This window comes from Salmo salar, chromosome ssa03, assembly GCF_905237065.1.
Source record: "Salmo salar chromosome ssa03, Ssal_v3.1, whole genome shotgun sequence".
Lineage (NCBI taxonomy): Eukaryota > Metazoa > Chordata > Actinopteri > Salmoniformes > Salmonidae > Salmo > Salmo salar.
Genome location: NC_059444.1, coordinates 102,197,212 through 102,219,803, shown reverse-complemented (window position 1 = coordinate 102,219,803; position 22,592 = coordinate 102,197,212). Strand labels below are relative to the sequence as shown.

Here is a 22,592-nt window from a genome sequence, read left to right as displayed (position 1 = left end):
AACGGACTAACGAGACCCTACAGTAAATCAAGCAGACAATAACACATTATAAACATCAATTTGTTAGGGATGTTGGATCCAACGTGGAGCACGGCATAACTGTCTTTACCAGAGTAATGAATGAAGAAGCACTTTGGTTGTTGTTGCATGTCGTGATGTTTGTAATTTGACTGTCATTCAGAAAAGTATTTCCTGGATCTTCTGATAGTTGATCATGTGACTGTAACTAAACATCTACAGTATTAAGTATTATGTGTAATTATTGAAGAACTGCGTTAATGACAGTATCCATTTGAGTGTTGTCAATAAAGCTAAGATTAAAAAAAAAAAAATGTATTTCACCTTTATTTAACCAGGTAGGCTAGTTGAGAACAAGTTCTCATTTACAACTGCAACCTGGCCAAGATAAAGCAAAGCAGTGCGACAAAAACAACAGAGTTACACGTTGGATAAACAAACGAACAGTCAATAACACAATAGAAAAATCTATATATAGTGTGTGCAAATGGAGTACGGAGGTAAGGCAATAAATAGGCCATAGTAGTGAAGTAATTACAATTTAACACTGGAGTGATAGATGTTCAAGTAGAAATACTGGTGTGCAAAAGAGCAAAAAAACGTAAATAAAAACATGGGGATGAGGTAGGCAGTTGGATGGGCTATTTACAGATGGGCTGTGTACAGCTGCAGCGATCGGTAAGCTGCTCAGATAGCTGATGCTTGAAGTTAGTGAGGGAGATATATGTCTCCAACTTCAGCGATTTTTGCAATTCGTTCCAGTCACTGGCAGCAGAGAACTGGAAGGAAATGCAGCCAAAGTAGGTGTTGGCTTTGGGGATGACCAGTGAGATATACCTCCTGGAGCGCATGCTATGGGTGGGTGTTGCTATGGTGACCAGTGAGCTGAGTGAAGTCGGCCTAGCAAAGACTTATAGATGACCTGGAGCCAGTGGGTTTGGCGACGAATATGTATACCAGGTCGATTAGAAAGGCCTGCTCGCAGAAGTGTTCTAGGGAGCATTTACATTTTACATTTACATTTTAGTCATTTAGCAGACGCTCTTATCCAGAGCGACTTACAGCAGTGAATGCATACATTTCATAGATGTTTTTTTTTTTTCTGTGCTGGCCCCCCGTGGGAATCGAACCCACAACCCTGGTGTTGCAAACACCATGCTCTACCAACTGAGCTACAGGGAAGGCTATTTGACAGTGATGAGGGGTGGCCATTTGACCGCAAACCCATAACGGATGCAAGCGATGAGGCAGTAATCGCTGAGATCCTGATTGAAAACAGCAGAGGTGTATTTGGAGGGCAAGTTGGTCAGGATAATATCTATGAGGGTACCCATGTTTACAGATTTAGGGGTTGTACCTGGTGGGTTCCTTGATAATTTGTGTGAGATTGAGGGCATCTAGCTTGAATTGTAGGACGGCCGGGGTGTTAACCTCACTAGGGTAGGGGGCACTATTTTCACCTCTGGATGAAAAGCGTGCCAAAGTAAACTTGGTAGATTTGGATAGAAAACACTCTAAAGTTTCCAAAACTGTTAAAATAATGTCTGTGAGTATAACAGAACTGATATGACAGGCGAAAACCTGAGAAAAATACATCCAGGAAGTGGGATTTGTTGTTGTTGTAGTTTTCCATTGACTGCCTATACAGATTCCATTGACTTAGGTCTCAAATTGCACTTCCTATGGCTTCCACTAGATGTCAACAGTCTTTAGAAATAGTTTCAGGCTTGCATCCTGAAAAATGAGAGTGTAAGACCACTCTGAATGAGTGGACCATTCAGTATCTCAGAGATTTTTCATGCGCGAGACCGAGAGCGCACCTTTCTTGTTTACCTTTTATATTGACGACGTTATTGTCCGGTTGAAATGTTATATATTATTTAGGCTAAAAACAACCTGAGGATTGATTATAAACATCGTTTGACATGTTTCTACGAACTTTACTGATACTTTTCGGATTTTTCGTCTGGCTGTAGTGACTGCCTTTGAGCCTGTGGATTACTGAACAAAACGCATGAACAAAACGGAGGTTTTTGGATATAAAGAGAGACTTTATCGAACAAAACAAACATTTATTGAGTAAATGGGAGTCTTGTGAGTTGCAACGATATGAAGATCATCAAAAGTAAGTGATTCATTTTATCGCTATTTCTGACTTGTGTAACTCCTCTACTTGGCTGGTAACTGTTACTAATGATTTGTCTGCTGGGCGCTGTTCTCAGATAATCGCATGGTATGCTTTCACGGTAAAGCCTTTATGAAATCTGACACCGTGGTTTGATTAACAAGAAGTTAATCTTTAAACCGATGTATAACACTTGAATGTTTTATGAATTCTTATAATGAGTATTTCTGTTTTTGAATTTGGTGCTCTGCAATTTCACTGGATGTTGGCCATGTGGGACGGTAGCGTCCCACACCCCCTAGAGAGGTTAACCTCTTATGGCTAGGGGGCAGTATTTTCACGGCTGGATAAAAAACGTACCCGATTTAATCTGATTATTAGTCCTTTTAAGTCCTATTAGTTCTTATTAGTCTTAAAATAATTGTTATGCTTTTTGTGAACGTTTATCGTGAGTAATTTAGTAAATTGTTAGTAAATTCCCCGGAAGTTTGCGGGGGGTATGCTAGTTCTGAACGTCACATGCTAATGTAAAAAGCTGTTTTTTGATATAAATATGAACTTGATTGAACAAAACATGCATGTATTGTATAACATAATGTCCTAGGTGTGTCATCTGATGAAGATCATCAAAGGTTAGTGCTGCATTTAGCTGTCTTTTGGGTTTTTGTGACATTATATGCTAGCTTGAAAAATGGGTAGTCTGATTATTTCTGGCTGGGTAGTCTGCTGACATAATCTAATGTTTTGCTTTCGCTGTAAAGCCTTTTTGAAATCGGACAGTGTGGTTAGATTAACGAGAGTCTTGTCTTTAAATAGCTGTAAAATAGTCATATGTTTGAGAAATTGAAGTAATAGCATTTCAAACGTTTTGAAAACCCCCTAGAGAGGTTAAGCATATCCCAGTTTAGGTCACCTAACAGAACAAACTCTGAAGATAGATGGGGGCCAATCGATTCACATATGGTGTCCAGGGCACAGCTGGGAGCTGAGGGGGGTCTGTAACAGGCAGCAACAGTGAGAGACTTATTTCTGGAGAGATTCATTTTTTTAATTAAAAGCTCGAACTGTTTGGGCTTAGACCTGGAAAGTATGATAGAACATTGCAGGCCATCTCTGCAGTAGATTGCAACTCCTCTCATTTTGATGGAAAATGTTGTAGTTGGGGATGGAAATTTCAGAATTTTTGGTGACCTTCCAAAGCCAGGATTCAGACACGGCAAGGACATCAAGGTTGGCGGAGTGTGCTAAAGCAGTGAGTAAAACAAACTTAGGGAGGAGGCTTCTGATGTTAACATGCATGAAACCAAGGCTTTTACGGTTACAGAAGTCAACAAATGAGAGCGCCTGGGGACACACAGGGCCTGGGATAACCTCTACATCACCAGAGGAGTAGGGTGAGGGTACGGCAAAAGGCTTTCAGAACTGGTCGGCTCCCTCTAGTCAGGTTATAGTGATGACTGGCTCCCTCCCTCTAGTCAGGTTATAGCGATGACTGGCTCCCTCCAGTCAGGTTATAGTGATGACTGGCTCCCTCCAGTCAGGTTATAGTGATGACTGGCTCCCTCCAGTCAGGTTATAGTGATGACTGGCTCCCTCCAGTCAGGTTATAGTGATGACTGGCTCCCTCCAGTCAGGTTATAGTGATGACTGGCTCCCTCCAGTCAGGTTATAGTGATGACTGGCTCCCTCCCTCTAGTCAGGTTATAGTGATGACTGGCTCCCTCCCTCTAGTCAGGTTATAGTGATGACTGGCTCCCTCCCTCTAGTCAGGTTATAGTGATGACTGGCTCCCTCCCTCTAGTCAGGTTATAGTGATGACTGGCTCCCTCCCTCTAGTCAGGTTATAGTGATGACTGGCTCCCTCCAGTCAGGTTATAGTGATGACTGGCTCCCTCCAGTCAGGTTATAGTGATGACTGGCTCCCTCCAGTCAGGTTATAGTGATGACTGGCTCCTCCAGTCAGGTTATAGTGATGACTGGCTCCCTCCAGTCAGGTTATAGTGATGACTGGCTCCCTCCAGTCAGGTTATAGTGATGACTGGCTCCCTCCAGTCAGGTTATGTTGACGACTGGCTCCTCTAGTCAGGTTATAGTGATTTTGGGGCTCCCGAGTGGCGCAGCGGACACTGCATCTCAGTGCTTGAGGCTTCACTACAGACACCCTGGTTCAAATCCAGGCTGTATCACAACCGGCCGTGATTGGGAGTTCCATAGGGCGGCGCACAATTGGCCCAGCGTTGTCCGGGGTAGGCAGTCATTGTAAATAAGAATTTGTTCTTAACTGACTTGTCTAGTTAAATAAAGGTTACATTTAAATACATTTAAAAAATAGAGTTTCATGACAAACCATTTTTTACAAATCCGGCAAGGCACCAATTTTGAGAAGGGTTTAAAACAAAGGTTTCAAACCAATTCATGAATGTAATTGAATCTAGGTATGTCTTGCCTTTAATGTAATGGCATGAAAAACAATTGGCTGAATATTATACAATGACTTAACAGCTCTAATAATTTGCCTCCACAGGAAATCTACACTGGCAATTCTAGAATATACTATATAGCCCAGAAACCTGGTTAAACTATCATTATGACATCATGGATGAATTCTAGAATATACTATATAGCCTAGAAACCTGGTTAAACTATCATTATGACATAATGGATGAATTCTAGAATATACTATATATCCTAGAAACCTGGTTAAACTATCATTATGACATCCTGGATGAATAAATTTGAGTGGTTACACTCCTCCTTCCCCCATCCCTCAGCTGTTTACCAAACCAAGCCTCTGGGCAGCCATTTTGTTACTGTTGAAAAAACCCACACAACCCAGCAATCTGCCGTTCATACAAGAACAAAACTGTAATTCCACCACTGTTTTGGTTATAAGATGATTATGGGGTTGGAGAAATGTAACTACTTTCAAATTCATAGACAGACCTATGGATGCAAGGACTGACCATCCATGATATCAACATTATAGTTTTAACTATGTTGAGGCTATACAGTGTTGGTTTACATTTCTAAACATTGGAGTAAAAAAAAGCTTATTTGGGGTTCTGATGGGGTACAACAGTTGAACTAAGCTCATGAGGCATGTGTTATATTCTTCAAGAATCAATGGTTATACATAAATAATTTTAAAAGTCTAAATATGGATGTAGCTGTTGAATATTTCCGCTTTAACACCACACATCAGTTCAACAACTGCAGAGTTTGTGCCTCTGTATTTAAGACAGTACTTACTAGTGTTAATCAGGGAACGGTTTCTCAAAACCATCTTATGGCTAAGTTCACCGTTAGAACCATTGGACGTCTTAAGATGCGTTTGGGAAACCGGGCCCAGATGTCCAGTTTCCTCCTCGATCGATGTAACAGTCATCTCCCCCTCTTCCTCTTTCACTCCATAAACTGCATCCTCCTCTTCTTTTACTGTAACATCCTCCTCCTCTTTCACTCTGAACGAGTCTTTTTCTTCTTTCACAGTAACGGCCTCACCCTCTACTTCTTGTTTTACTGTGATGTCCTCATCTTCTTTAGCAGGAGGAGAGTAGCTCAGTGACCGCATGGTTGGACAAGTTAGCTAGCTAGGCTAATGCTAACTTAACCAGCCCGCTAGCTGAATAATAACAACAACACCGTAAATATGAAATTAAAACGGATAACTAACTAGACGACAGAAGTGGGTTTAAAACACAGTGGCTAATATACACTAAAGCGTCTAATGAGCTTTATTGGTTCGGCTATTTTGTCTAGCAAGCTACCGAGGAGGCTTAATAACTGTTGCTGCTGTTGAAAGAAGAGTTCCGTCCACTACATTATACGTCACACCAACAGCATCGCCTTAAATTCCCAGACCGCCATCTGCTGACTGGAGTGGGTAACGCAGTTGAGTAAAACGTTTATTTTATTTTCTGACAAAAAGTTAAAGGGGGAGGAAGCGTTCGTTTTTACTCACCCGTGTAACAACACAGTGTGCTTAAAGACTTACTAAGCTAGTTGTAGTCACGATCTGGTTCCCTATAAGGACAAACAGTTATGTTTTTGCGTTGTTACACATTTCTTAAACTTATTTCCGGATATCTTCTAAACTACCCACAATGCACTATGTGCTACAGAGTTTGTATGCTAGCTCGGTATCTAGCTCCAGCTTGTAAACGTCAGCCACACCTCATGCTTTCATATACTGTGTGGTTGTGATATCTAGTGGGAACGCATTAGCACGGTAGACTCTGCTGCCTTGTTGTCAGTAGGGATGTTACTTTTGATACCGGAGCTACGAGGCCTGCGTCCAAATCGCTAAGCAGTAAACTTCAAAGCAGTGTACCGATGCCTGTATCACTTTATCAGCAGCACGTCATCAATGACGTCTGAAGCTTCATTTCATCAAACAACCACCTGATTGGTTTGGTATTGGGCTTGTTCGACATTGCAGGCGACTGCAGACTGACTGATCTACAAATCCCCTGTTGCTGCTGTTGAAAGAAGCGTTCCGTCCACTACATTATACGTCACACTAACATCACCTTAAAGCCCCACATGATGTATTGTTACACCATGTAAGATCAGTATAGACCTAGTCTGTTCATTATATACATCTACATGATGTATAGTTACACCATGTAGGAGCAGTATAGACCTAGTCTGTTCATTATATACATCTACATGATGTATTGTTACACCATGTAGGAGCAGTATAGACCTAGTCTGTTCATTATATACATCTACATGATGTATTGTTACACCATGTAGGAGCAGTATAGACCTAGTCTGTTCATTATATACATCTACATGATGTATTGTTAGTCCATGTAGGAGCAGTATAGACCTAGTCTGTTCATTATATCTATCTACATGATGTATTGTTACACCATGTAGGAGCAGTATAGACCTAGTCTGTTCATTATATACATCTACATGATGTATTGTTACACCATGTAGGAGCAGTATAGACCTAGTCTGTTCATTATATACATCTACATGATGTATTGTTACACCATGTAGGAGCAGTATAGACCTAGTCTGTTCATTATGTATATCTACATGATGTATTGTTACACCATGTAGGAGCAGTATAGACCTAGTCTGTTCATTATATACATCTACATGATGTATAGTTACACCATGTAGGAGCAGTATAGACCTAGTCTGTTCATTATATACATCTACATGATGTTTTGTTACACCATTTAGGAGCAGTATAGACCTAGTCTGTTCATTATATACATCTACATGATGTATTGTTACACCATGTAGGAGCAGTATAGACCTAGTCTGTTCATTATATACATCTACATGATGTATTGTTACACCATGTAGGAGCAGTATAGACCTAGTCTGTTCATTATATACATCTACATGATGTATTGTTACACCATGTAGGAGCAGTATAGACCTAGTCTGTTCATTATATACATCCACATGATATATTGTTACACCATGTAGGAGCAGTATAGACCTAGTCTGTTCATTATATACATCTACATGATGTATTGTTACACCATGTAGGAGCAGTATAGACCTAGTCTGTTCATTATATACATCTACATGATGTATTGTTACATCATGTAGCAGCAGTATGGAGGTCAGTGGGGGACAAAATTGTTGACACCCTTGATAAAGATGAGATAAACGACTCTATTAAATAAATAATTAAAATACTGAGCTATATTGTATGTAAAAAATAAAGAAATTATATTATTTTATACTAATAGAATTGCTCAGAGAAAGAGATTTAGTTTAACATGTAATTCTCAAAAGGCTGGGGTCTGAATTATTGCCTCCCATGTTTTCAATACTCCAGCACCCTCCCCTTGGGAGGATAACGACACTGAAATGTTTAATGAGATTAGAGAACACATTGGGTGGGATCTTAGACCCTTCCTCCATACAGAATCTCTCCATGTCCTTGATTTATTTAGTCTGCGCTTGTGGACTGCCCTGTTCAATTCAAACCACAGGTTTTCAATGGAGTTCAAGTCCGAAGACTGAGATGGCCATTAAAAATGTTGATTTTTGTGCCCAATTAACCATTTCTTTGTGGATGTTGATGTGTCTTGCTGGAAGATCCTCTTATGGCCAAGTTTCAGCCTCCTAGCAGAGAGGTAACCAGGTTTTGGGCTAAAATATCCTGGTTGTGGGTAAAGTTTATTTATTTATTTTATACAGTAATTTTAGCTCATCTTTATCAAGGGTATCAATAACTAGGTGCTTATTTTGATATCTAGTTATTTGACTGAATCAGAAATACAGATGTGGAGTAGAGGTTAAGTTTGTTTTAAATTCTCATAAAAACTGAACTAATCAAACAACACTTGTTGCTCTTTGTACGTGTTGATATAATATTCATATTTAATGGAGAGGAAAAAAACGTTTCCCTAAACTGCTTTATAATATTATAATTCAATGAAGAATAAAAATAGTTTTCCCTCCTCAACTGCGTTTCCTCCCTCCAGACAACAGATGGCGATATGTGTCTTTCAGGCGATGTTTCTAGTGTGACGTATAATCTAGTGGACGGAACTCTTCTTCAACAACTGCAGCCACCTCGGTAGCTCGCTAGCCGACAAAGTCGGCACAATCAAGTTCTTTAGACAATTTCGTGGTTTAATTGCCATTTTGCTTTAAACATACTTATGTGGAAACAACTAGCTACCCCATTAAATTTAATATTTACGTTGTAAGTCAACTAGCTGGCTGGTTAAATTAGCACTAGTCTAGTCGCTAATGCTAACTAGCTATTATCTCCGACCATGAGTTCACTAAGCTACTCTCCTGCTAAAGAAGAGGAGGTCTGCTGGACGGAGAAAGAAGCTCTCGTCAAAGAGGAGGAGGAAGAGGAGGCTGTTACAATACAAAAACAAGTAGAGGGTGAAGCTGTTACAGTGAAAGAAGAAGAGAAAGACGTTACAGTGAAAGAAGAGGAAGACGCCTTCAGAGTGAAAGAGGAGGAGGATGTTACTGTGAAAGAAGAGGAGGAAGATGCAGTTTTTGGAGTGGAGGATGAAGTGAAAGAAGATGAAGACGTTTTTGAAATTAAGGCTGAAGAGGGGTCAATTACTGTCAATGATGAAGAGAAGACTGGAGAACTGATTAACATTAGTAAATACAGTGAGTACTATCTAATAAAACAGGGCCATTGATCTGATTAACACCAGTAAATACAGTGAGTACTATCTAATAAAACAGGGACATTGATCTGATTAACACCAGTAAATACAGTGAGTACTATCTAATAAAACAGGGACATTGATCTGATTAACACCAGTAAATACAGTGAGTACTATCTAATAAAACAGGGACATTGATCTGGTTAACACCAGTAAATACAGTGAGTACTATCTAATAAAACAGGGACATTGATCTGATTAACACCAGTAAATACAGTGAGTACTATCTTATAAAACAGGGACATTGATCTGATTAACACCAGTAAATACAGTGAGTACTATCTTATAAAACAGGGACATTGATCTGATTAACACCAGTAAATACAGTGAGTACTATCTAATAAAACAGGGACATTGATCTGATTAACACCAGTAAATACAATGAGTACTATCTTATAAAACAGGGACATTGATCTGATTAACACCAGTAAATACAGTGAGTACTATCTAATAAAACAGGGACATTGATCTGATTAACACCAGTAAATACAGTCAGTACTATCTAATAAAACAGGGACATTGATCTGATTAACACCAGTAAATACAGTGAGTACTATCTAATAAAACAGGGACACAAACCATTTTGAGAACTTGTTCTCAACTGGCCTACCTGGTTAAATAAAGGTAATATATATATAGTAACTTTATTGACAACACCCAAATGGATACTGTCATTAATGTGGTTCTTCAATAATTACACATAATTCATAATACTGTAGCTGTTTAGTTACAGTCACATGTTCAACTATCATCAGCTGATCCAGGAAATCATTTTCTGAATGACAGTCACATGACAAACATCAGGACATGCAACAACAACCAAAGTGCTTCTTCATTCATTACTCTGGTAAAGACAGTTATGCCGTTCTCCATGTTGGATCCAACATCCCTAACAAATGTATGTTTATAAAGTGTTATTGTCTACTTGATTTACTGTAGGGTCTCGTTAGTCTGTTTGGAAACAGAGATACTTAGCTCATAATGTGTAGAGACCTGTTCCTTGATGGATAGGCTATTGTACAACACACAGAGATATTTTCCTATATTTGTTGTTAGGTGAAGTTATGGGTCCTACAGTAGGTCTATGTTATTGTTAGGTGAAGTTATGGGTCCTACAGTAGGTCTATGTTATTGTTATGGGTCCTAGAGGACACTATGTATGTCATGCAACAACAACCAAAGTGCTTCGTTCATTACATAGGTATGTTTGTTGTTAGGTGAAGTTATGGGCCAATTTGGCAAACACTGTACAAACCCTCATTGTCAGGCTGATGGAAAAGCCAAAGAGCATTTTACTGGTTGAAGTGTTTTTTACGTACAAAGTGGTTGATTTGCGATGACGACACAAACATTATATTAAGCAGGACATTCAAACGAGCCTTACAATTATAATCCAAAGTAGTGTGAAATGAACTCATAAGCAACCTGGTAATGGAGGTTGCTCACCATTTTTGCTCCAGGCAGATATACTACATCCATAACTAGTGGTTTCCTCATTACCAGATATACTACATCCATAACTAGTGGTTTCCTCATTACCAGATATACTACATCCATAACTAGTGGTTTCCTCATTACCAGATATACTATATCCATAACTAGTGGTTTCCTCATTACCAGATATACTACATCCATAACTAGTGGTTTCCTCATTACCAGATATACTACATCCATAACTAGTGGTTTCCTCATTACCAGATATACTACATCCATAACTAGTGGTTTCCTCATTACCAGATATACTACATCCATAACTAGTGGTTTCCTCATTACCAGATATACTATATCCATAACTAGTAGTTTCCTCATTACCAGATATACTACATCCATAACTAGTGGTTTCCTCATTACCAGATATACTACATCCATAACTAGTGGTTTCCTCATTACCAGATATACTACATCCATAACTAGTGGTTTCCTCATTACCAGATATACTACATCCATAACTAGTGGTTTCCTCATTACCAGATATACTACATCCATAACTAGTGGTTTCCTCATTACCAGATATACTACATCCATAACTAGTGGTTTCCTCATTACCAGATATACTACATCCATAACTAGTGGTTTCCTCATTACCAGATATACTACATCCATAACTAGTGGTTTCCTCATTACCAGATATACTACATCCATAACTAGTGGTTTCCTCATTAGCAGGGAGGAGTTTCTGCAATCAAATTGCCCTCGTGCCGCAATTTTAGCAAACACAGAAAAAGGCCTTTATTGGAGACCAAAAGTCGTCTGGCACACTGCTTAGAGTTTCAACAACATGAATAACTTATTTCTAGCCTACAATCATCGATGTTACTACTAATGTGAAAACAAGACAAAATATGACTATTCTTGCTCATTTTAAGACATTTGTCCAACAATTTTAACATTCATTACAGACGTCAATTGTTGTCCAACATCATGGCTCCGCTGTTGGCATCACCTTTTACGGTGGATTACCGCTGTTGTGGGCCTTTAATCATCTGTCTGACTTTGTTGTTCACACAGGAGAGATACTTAACTATCGTGGATCCTCTGGGGAGCCTCAACAACATCATGATGCTGAAGAGGCAGAGAAGAGTCTCTCCACATTAGAACACCTCAATAAACACCTGCAGAGATCCACAGGGAAGAGAACTCACTGCTGCTCTGACTGTGGGAAGAGATTCACCTCATCAGGCATTAAAATTCATCAGAGAACACACACAGGAGAGAAACCTTATAGCTGTGATCAATGTGGGAAGAGTTTTAGTCAATCTGGCCATCTGATATCACACCAGAGAACACACACAGGAGAGAAACCTTGTAGCTGTGGTCAATGTGGGAAGAGTTTTGGTCGATCTGACTCTCTGACTCAACACCAGAGAACACACACAGGAGAGAAACCTTATAGGTGTGATCAATGTGGGAAGTGTTTTGGTCAATCTGGCCATCTGGTATCACACCAGAGAATACACACAGGAGAGAAATCTTATATCTGTGGTCAATGTGGGAAGAGTTTTGCTGCATCTCGCAGTCTGACTCTACACCAGAGAACACACACAGGAGAGAAATCTTATAGCTGTGATCAATGTGGGAAGAGTTTTAGTCAATCTGGCTCTCTGACTCTACACCAGAGAATACACACAGGAGAGAAATCTTATAGCTGTGATCAATGTGGGAAGAGTTTTAGTCAATCTGGCTCTCTGACTCTACACCAGAGAATACACACAGGAGAGAAACCTTATAGGTGTGATCAATGTGGGAAGAGTTTTGGTCGATCTGGCTCTCTGACTCTACACCAGAGAATACACACAGGAGAGAAACCTTATAGGTGTGATCAATGTGGGAAGAGTTTTGGTCAATCTGGACATCTGACTCAACACAAGAGAACACACACAGGAGAGAAACTTTAACTGTGGTCAATGTGACAAGAGATACTCTGATAAAAGACATCTGATCAAACATCAGAAAATACATGAAGGAGTTGTTTCATGATATCAATGATATGTCACAATGTAGAATGTTTTAACATTGTAGTAGGAGTATTTTAATGATGTCACAATGTAGAACCCTAAACGTTTGTCCCCTGTTCTATTGATTTCAACATGATATGGATATTAGCCTCAGGGGGAAAATCCAGGCTCTGAAATGGAAGAGTTACTATTTATGTGATTTAACAAAAAGTGACTAACAAAAAAAGAGTTGTGTTATACTTACCATGTTGGTGACCCACTGGAATCAAAATGCAACACTTCAAAATGTAGCTATCTGTTTTCTACAAATTGTCCTCTAACCAGGGATGTACACATTACTCCCATATTCCATGTGGATTTTGAGCTGTTAGTTTAACAGGACGTGCAACCTCATCTCCCTCCTCTCACACAATTGATTTCAACATGATATCGATGAGTGATGACATAAATGTTGTGTTCCTTTGTTTAGCGACCCCTACATTTAAATGTTTCACTCCAAAATGTAGCTGACTGTCTTCTGCTGGTTGTCCTCTAATCAGTGAGGTAAAAGACATCTCCCATTTCCATGTGTTTTTTTAGTTGTGTTAGTTTCAACATCACGTACAACCTGATTTCACCCTTAATCGATATCAGTGATTTATTGCTACTTGTCAAAACAACAGTGTTTCTGGTGCTTGTGCAGTTTATAAGGAGCTTGTTTTTAAAAAGTAATATGATTATTGTGGCAGATGTTTGTGTATGTAGCACATGTTATGTTTAGGTTTTCAATTTATCACAAACTGTTTCTGCATATTGGTTATTGATTTGTACATGTTAAAACTGTGTTTTGACATCGGGGCTATCCCACCTAGAAAAATGTCATTGAAAATACCTTGAAAAAAGGACTATGCAACCAAATATTTATTTATGCAACCAACTGACAATTTTTGGTACAATTATATTGACATTGTTGCCCTGCTATTAGAATATCAGGGTTCATTCTCAGATGTGCCAACCCAAATGTACTAGAGCATGACATTGGGGACTGGGCCCCGATCCAACAACATGCCTATTTAGTGAACCCTGAGAAGAGAGAGAAGCTCGAAATGAGACATGTCCCTGGTAAGGACAACTTGGTTGCTGATTGTGGGCAGTTAATAAGTTTTGCGTTAGCCAGTGCCATTGATTACAATTTATTTTGACTGTTTTTTTGGCGATGAGTTTTATCTCTTATTCTTTTCCGTATTTTTCGTTCCAAGGGGACCAGAGTTCTAGAAGCTATTGGGGAAAAAAATATAAAAAATGTGTTCCAGAAGCGTTTTAGGGTTTTTTTCTTGTTGTTTTTAATTGTTGACAGCCAGTAGACACCATGTTTATATTGTAGAAGGTGAAGCATTGTAGTTGATTATAATGAGAAATGGAAGTTGTTTTCTGTTGGTGGTAAGCATTCTATTAAGGTGTTAGTCTTTGGTTTTTCCATTTTGTTTTGAGGTTGGACTTTAGCACGTCTAGCTCGTTAGCACGTCTAGCTCGTTAGCACGTCTAGCTCGTTAGCACGTCTAGCTCGTTAGCCCGTCTAGCTCGTTAGCATGTATAGCTCGTTAGCCCGTCTAGCTCGTTAGCATGTATAGCTCGTTAGCACGTCTAGCTCGTTAGCACGTCTAGCTCGTTAGCCCGTCTAGCTCGTTAGCACGTCTAGCTCGTTAGCACGTCTAGCTCGTTAGCCCGTCTAGCTCGTTAGCACGTCTAGCTCGTTACCACGTCTAGCTCGTTAGCCCGTCTAGCTCGTTAGCACGTAGGACGCACTGATTGGTGTCACCTCGTTAGTCAGTATGTGTTACACCTGTGCTGGCTTGTCCATCTCGTTAGTGGGAAGGTGTTTCACCTGAGCTGGTCCAGGTTCTATTTAAGAGTGTCTGGTCCAGTGCTCCAGTTGTCTTGATACATGTGGAGAGTCAACACCTTTAGTTGCTCCACCTTTTTGGTTTGCTTCCTGTCTTTAAGTTTGGTGTGGGTTTTTCTTCTGTTTGTCTCTTCTTGGGCAGATTTAGTGGGTCTCATGGTGGGTGTCTTTTAGGTCCCAGTTGTTGTTACTAGTCAACTTTCAGTGGACACTGAGAGAGCAAAACTGCAACATTGTTATAATACTTTTATTGCATCAAATGGTTGTTTTATGCAACAGAATAGAGGGTTCTTAGAACTATTGTGTCTGTGTTCTACTGAGGATGGGCCTCTGGGAGAAAACACTGTCAGGAGATTTACAATGTCTTTTGGGTGATAAAACCTAAAGAGACCACATTCCAGAGCATGAGTTAATGTTTCTGTTCTATATGGTACCAGGGAGAGATGACCCCAGGGCCAGACCCTGGTCTCTACACAAAGAGTACTGTTTTTACAGCAGATACTGTCTGCTGAGAATTATAAGTATCTTTCTTACAAATCTTAACCTTGTGACCCGTTCTATACATCTGTTGTTCGTCATGTAGGTTGAAAGGGCTATAAAAGACCTTTGTACTTTTGTCCCGTGGGTCCACCAGCCATCATTATCGTAGGGCACCCAATTGATTCACTTTATATGTGTACGTTATATTGACCTGCTCCCTTATAAGTGAATAAAGATTTAGTTTAAGAATAACTCTGACTTGTGTGATAAGTTTGTCTCCTCAATTGATATTAAAGAAATGAACCACCACATTTGGCAATGGGGATGTGAATCTTCACTTGGCTCCTGACGACCTGGGTAAAGGACCTGACTCCTGACGACCTGGTAAATGACCTGACTCCTGACGCACCTGGTAAATGACCTGATGACCTGGGTAAAGGACCTGACTCCTGACGACCTGGGTAAATGACCTGATGACCTGGGTAAATGACCTGATGACCTGGGTAAATGACCTGATGACCTGGGTAAATGACCTGGCTCCTGATGACCTGGGTAAATGACCTGACTCCTGACGACCTGGGTAAATGACCTGGCTCCTGGTGACCTGGGTAAATGACCTGATGACCTGGGTAAATGACCTGATGACCTGGGTAAATGACCTGGCTCCTGATGACCTGGGTAAATGACCTGGCTCCTGATGACCTGGGTAAATGACCTGACGACCTGCGTAAATGACCTGATGACCTGGGTAAATGACCTGGCTCCTGATGACCTGGGTAAATGACCTGATGACCTGGGTAAATGACCTGGCTCCTGATGACCTGGGTAAATGACCTGTCTCCTGAGGACCTGGGTAAATGACCTGACGACCTGGGTAAATGACCTGGCTCCTGATGACCTGGGTAAATGACCTGACTCCTGACGACCTGGGTAAATGACCTGACGACCTGGGTCAATGACCTGGCTCCTGATGACCTGGGTAAATGACCTGACGACCTGGGTACATGACCTGGCTCCTGATGACCTGGGTAAATGACCTGACTCTTGACGACCTGGGTAAATGACCTGACGACCTGGGTCAACGACCTGACTCCTGATGACCTGGGTAAATGACCTGACGACCTGGGTAAATGACCTGACTCCTGACGACCTGGGTAAATGACCTGACTCCTGACAACCTGGGTAAATGACCTGACGACCTGGGTAAATGACCTGATGACCTGGGTCAATGACCTGGCTCCTGACGACCTGGGTAAATGACCTGACTCCTGACGACCTGGGTAAATGACCTGACTCCTGACGACCTGGGTAAATGACCTGACGACCTGGGTAAATGACCTGATGACCTGGGTCAATGACCTGACTCCTGACGACCTGGGTAAATGACCTGACTCCTGACGACCTGGGTCAATGACCTGGCTCCTGACGACCTGGGTAAATGACCTGACTCCTGACGACCTGGGTCAATGACCTGGCTCCTGACGACCTGGGTAAATGGTGCACGAGGGATCCCTCAAACTTGGGATCTCAGGGAGACCACACTTCAGGAACGGAGCAGATGGACCCACCTTCGATCTGAGAGGCAGCGAGCCGAGTGGATACCACATCTCAAACGTAGTTTAAAAAAAAAAAAAGAGAGGTGAGCGAAACACGTAAAGTTGAGTTTTTAGAAAATCCTCGTAAGCTCTGAGTGTGTTCCTGTGTGGAGGTGTAAACAGGGCCCAGTCAGGAGGCTCTGAGTGTGTTCCTGTGTGGAGGTGTAAACAGGGCCCAGTCAGGAGGCTCTGAGTGTGTACTCCTGTGTGGAGGTGGAAACAGGGCCCAGTCAGTAGGCTCTGAGTGTGTATTCCTGTGTGGAGGTGTAAACAGGGCCCAGTCAGGAGGCTCTGAGTGTGCATTCCTGTGTGGAGGTGTAAACAGGGCCCAGTCAGTAGGCTCTGAGTGTGTATTCCTGTGTGGAGGTGTAAACAGGGCCCAGTCAGGAGGCTCTGAGTGTGTATTCCTGTGTGGAGGTGTAAACAGGGCCCAGTCAGGAGGCTCTGAGTGTGTACTCCTGTGTGGAGGTGGAAACAGGGCCCAGTCAGTAGGCTCTGAGTGTGTATTCCTGTGTGGAGGTGTAAACAGGGCCCAGTCAGGAGGCTCTGAGTGTGTATTCCTGTGTGAGGGGGGCACCTTGGAGGTGTAAACAGGGCCCAGTCAGGAGGCTCTGAGTGTGTATTCCTGTGTGGAGGTGGAAACAGGGCCCAGTCAGTAGGCTCTGAGTGTGTATTCCTGTGTGAGGGGGGCACCTTGGAGGTGTAAACAGGGCCCAGTCAGTAGGCTCTGAGTGTGTACTCCTGTGTGGAGGTGTAAACAGGGCCCAGCCAGCCATCTGTGAACTGAATGAAAACTAGAATCTGTGTTTCCTAGTTAAGACTATTTATGATATAGTATAAGATAGTAAGGTGCACCTGTAATTGTTTTAAACCTGTAATTATTTTAAACCTGGACACCATTTTAGAAGTATTGAAATATGTAAATGTATGAGTTACATTATCCTAGGAACTAACCATGACATAGAAATGTGAAAATATTCCTGCAGGTTAAAATATTGTTGGAAAACAACTAATTGATTAGGTTTGTTTGGGAATAGCATTGTGTGACTGTGATATGAGAGTTGTGTGAATGTGGAAATGAGTCTTAATCTGACGTCTAGATGGTAACATATACAAACTGGGGTGGTATTGAGAGCGGGATGATATTTTAGAAAGCAGCGGAAGGTCTATAGTTCCTGGGAGGCTTGATTTTGCCGTGGTCTCTGGGAGGTTAGAGAACCGTTGAGGATCCCATGGTCATTGTCTGGGAAACTAAAGTTTATTTTTGGTTCTGCTGGGAGGATGTTTGGAGAGCTGCTTCGTTGCTATGGAGAGTCCCTGAAAAAGCTAATGGAATGGTTGTCGTGACTACCTGAGAATTTCTTATGTTTAATATGGATTCTGTGAATATATTAAAATATGTTGAATTGTATGTGTGTATAATATATATATGCCCTGGTAACTTCACCCCAACTTCTCTTATCCCCAGAACACATTAACTAAAGAACATAAGTGTTTTTCTGAAATTTTTGGGAAATTGAAGGGAAAATAAAAAATCCAGCCGTAGCAGAGCCCCAAGTCCCATGGGGACGTCCTCGAGGGCCTGGATGTTCTCCCCATCAAAGGCCAGCGGGATTTCACTCTCATGGTGAAATGGATTTCCACCGATGTGCAGTAAAGGAGTGAAGAGCGGTGAAATCTGTGTCAACAAAAGTAAGAAAAGATTAATACACAAACAATTAACAAAGCACATAACAAATGTTCAGCTGTAGTTTTATATAAGCATGCACACCTATGTTTATGAAGAAACAGATGATTGGTGCATAGGCATACCTTGTCACGGACATAAAGGCCACTCGGGTCCTCATTGAAGAGGTAGGGCAAGAGCAGAATCACTGCTGTGGTCTCCAGTCCTAGTAAAGTAAAGCAATGATCTTACTACACTTGCTAATTTTACTAGAAAATTCATTAGAGAAAGGGAAGGAATAAGAGCAAATCCCTCTTCTGTATTGTCCTTCAGGGACTGTCAAAATAGCAGGATGATGTCCTCACCCCTGCCTCGCCTCTCTACCTCTGATAGTCCTTGAATTATATTTTTGTCTATATCCATTCCATGGACTTGATTCATTTCTGAGAAGATCATTTGCACACATTTGTATGCTAATAGATGTCAGTTTGTATTGACTGCTATGTAGGTTAAATGTACACTTCAATGCAGCTGTCCTACAACATATCTGTACCTTCTTCTTGATCCCAATTGCATTGTGTCCATGTTCTGTCCTATAAGAATTTCAAAGGAAGAGAAAATGTGTCAAAGAATAGTCTTACAAGCATTAAAACATATATATATTAAATAAATATTGAAAGATAAATGGCATCGACATACAATTGCATGTAAAATAGAAGAACATATTGGAGAAAGCACTAGCCAATACAGTACTGCCATACAGTAACAGTACTGCCATACAGCCCTAATATCACATTTCAAGATATCTTTGTACACAAATTGTTCAATATTTTATCAGGCTGACTTGAAAGATTATACGCAACATTTTGCTGCGTGGCAATACTGTGTTTGGATTCTGAAGGGCATTTATACAAAAGAGGTAGTCTAGACACTGTATTAATACCATTATGCATTCGAAACCCATCTACAGCTACCATCTAAGATATTAATTTCCCTCCACAAGGGGGCGGACATGTAACGTTTCCAAAATGGGATAGTATTGTACATGTAACGTTTCCAAAATGGGATAGTATTGTCCATGTAACGTTTCCAAAATGGGATAGTATTGTACATGTAACGTTACCAAAATGGGATAGTATTGTACATGTAACGTTTCCAAAATGGGATAGTATTGTACATGTATCGTTTCCAAAATTGGATAGTATTGTCCATGTAACGTCTCCAAAATGGGATAGTATTGTCCATGTAACGTTTCCAAAATGGGATAGTATTGTACATGTAACGTTTCCAAAATTGGATAGTATTGTCCATGTAACGTCTCCAAAATGGGATAGTATTGTCCATGTAACGTTTCCAAAATGGGATAGTATTGTACATGTAACGTTTCCAAAATGGGATAGTATTGTCCATGTAACGTTTCCAAAATGGGATAGTATTGTACATGTAACGTTATGCCCCCTTGTGAGTGTTAGGGTTTGACCAACTATTTGTTTGCATAACCTAAATAATATAACAAAGAAGCTATGCTATAATATTAAGTTTATACTCTATATGATAAGAGCATACTGCTGTGTGAGAGGAAGGGGCTCATGGGATGTTGAGTCATATGGAAAGAATGCAGATGCTGTAAATCAGGGATATGGAAGAGCTTGTTAAAAGATAAGGGCAGGATATGGGTGAAATGTATATGCGGAGGGGTGTCGGGGTTTTAGAGAACTGTGCATTGTGCAGTCACAAGATAAATCGACTGCCAAAGATAATAACTACGCCCGGCAACAGGAGGCGTCTCGAGGTTGGGACCAACCTGCACGCCAACGATAGGATGAGTAAGTTTAAACCACGCTCATCCTCCCTCTGACAGGCCAGCAGTGAGCGGGAACTATCTCTGTCAGAGTATTTAATGAAAAGCAAAGGATGTGAAACTCAGTTCTCTGTTTTGCCCTGCGAGGTGTTACAGGGAGCCCGTATATACGAACCACCTATTTACCCTTCAAGTGTTTGCATTAATTAAAGTACAAAGAAATCAGAAGTTACCATGTGCTGACTATTTTGTTCTGATACCAGATTCGAATTGACGCGACCTAACATGGTGACCCCGACGTGATCTGGTAAAGGGACTTCGCTGAGTATTGATCAGCCAATTGGACATCGCTATCGTGGAACGGTGTGCTTCACAAAGAGTCCGGACAACTAAAAACAGGTAAGCAGACACCTATTGTTATAATAACTAAAGATCTGCATATTGGCTTTAACCAAATTCATTTTGTGAAGCACCTGTTCGATGTAAGTGAACCAAATTATGAATTATTATGAGTAGATAAGAAATATTATAGAGTCATAATTGTGAGTTCCAATTCCAATTTGTAAGTCGCTCTGGATAAGAGCGTCTGCTAAATGACTTAAATGTAAATGTGACATGCAAACCTGTGGTGAATGTGTTGTTAGTACCATGGTACCATAGAGTATTGGTCCACTGGAAAGATTTGTGAAAACAAAGGTGCGGTTAGGTTCAGGGAGAATACTGAAATCTTTCGGCAAGATTCGTAACTTCGAGGGTACGATTAGGTTCGAAGATATAGGGAATAATTGGTTTAGTAATTGGTATCGGCAAGATTCGTAACGTAGGGTACGATTAGGTTCGAGGAATTACCCCGGCAAGGATCGGGAAATTTTATATAGAATACTGGGTGACCGGCAAGATCCGTAACATTAAGGGTTCGAGCGGAGTAATTCTTAGGAAAGGAGGTGAGGTTGTAGGTGAGATAAAAGGGGGCTAATAAATTAGGAACTTAAAGGCAAGGGAAGGATAGCATAATAGAAGTTTGAAGATAAAATTATATGTCCAAATTAGGTGTAGAATAAAGGAGATATTGCAACACATAGACACATTGGGAAGTTTCCACAGGGGTAAGAGGATAATTGCGTGTGAGATGGATAAGAGGGTCAAAAGCCATATACATGTGAGACCTAATGGATCTATCAAAAGTCATGAAAGAAATTATTCTGGGATCCTAGAGGAAATTACCAATAGGACATGGACAAAGGAAAATACAGCACACACATAGAGATCAATAGCAAGTACACACAGATTGTAATTGAATCATAGTTTTAAAAAAACCACATAGAATAAAATATAATTTAAGATTCATACGAATACTCCTTCTAAAAATTCTAGAGTGGGAAAAGGAGCAGAATAACTACGATAGTAATTTAACAAACAAACACCTTAAAGGAGGTGCAGGAATTAACGGGAGATGAGCGATACATGGAGTTAAATGTTATAAAATAAATATTTATTTCGGTCCAATGTGGAGAAGGAAGTATGAATTTGATGGAAGTTTGGATGTGGAAAAGTTGGTACTAATGGTAAGAAAGATGCATAAGGTATGTGGGGACAAGACAGGGAAACAGCATGTCGAGGGTTAGACATAGCCAGGGTGTGGCTGTCTGGAGCCCGCAGAAGAAGGCAAGTGTAGAAGGAGAGAGAGGCAGAGTCAACGGTCGCATGGGAAAGGCTTAGACGTTTACATTAGGGCAATATTCTGGAAATTGTATCGATAGTACGTGCCTTATTGTACGACTACAGACATTGATAAATACGGTTATTTGCGAGGAGTGTCCATCAGTTCAATAGCGCGTTGGTGGTTCTGTGGTAGAAGTCTCGCCTGCCATGCGGGAGACTCGGGTTCGCTTCTCAGCCTATGCATCAGTGGATAAAAAATGTAGGTGCTGATTGTTATTCAACTGTTGGTGTGTTTTGCCTGGAAAGGTACGGTTGTTAGTGGTTGTTAAGGTATAAACCAAACATTTTGATGGCTTGTTTAGTTTAAATTGAAGCGACAGTTACCGAAATCTAATGAATTATAATGAGCGGATAGGTTTGAAGGGAGTAGTATTAAGTTGTACTCAGTATTTTATAAATTTGGCGATTTACATGTTACATTTAAGGTCATAGACATTTCATAAGTGTGAAGCCAAACGAGAGATACAGTTGTAACATTGGTATTAATCTTGCGATAGAGGAAAGGCAGAACGCTGTTTGAAAATAGGTAATATTTTATTCCTATGAGTATGTGGCTGGAAGCGATTCTGGTCTGAATAATGGAATCGTAAAAGTTTTGTGATAAATTCTGGTTATTGAGTCGTGGTATTGATTGTTTAGTAACACCGGTGAATTGAACATTGCATGGAAAAATATC

At 40.6% G+C, this 22,592-nt stretch overlaps 1 protein-coding gene across 1 annotated transcript in view; it reads left to right on the top strand.

Annotated features, from left to right (window-relative positions):
• Positions 1–11,993: 11,993 nt before the first annotated feature.
• Positions 11,994–22,592, top strand: part of LOC123741788 (zinc finger protein 135-like) — a gene marked incomplete at both ends in the record, with an annotated part of 28,863 nt that continues 18,264 nt past the window's right edge. Inside the window, one exon of the mRNA XM_045715998.1 lies at positions 11,994–12,705. Within this exon, the coding sequence (XP_045571954.1) occupies positions 11,994–12,705 (712 nt within the window). The remainder of the gene's footprint in view (positions 12,706–22,592) is intronic.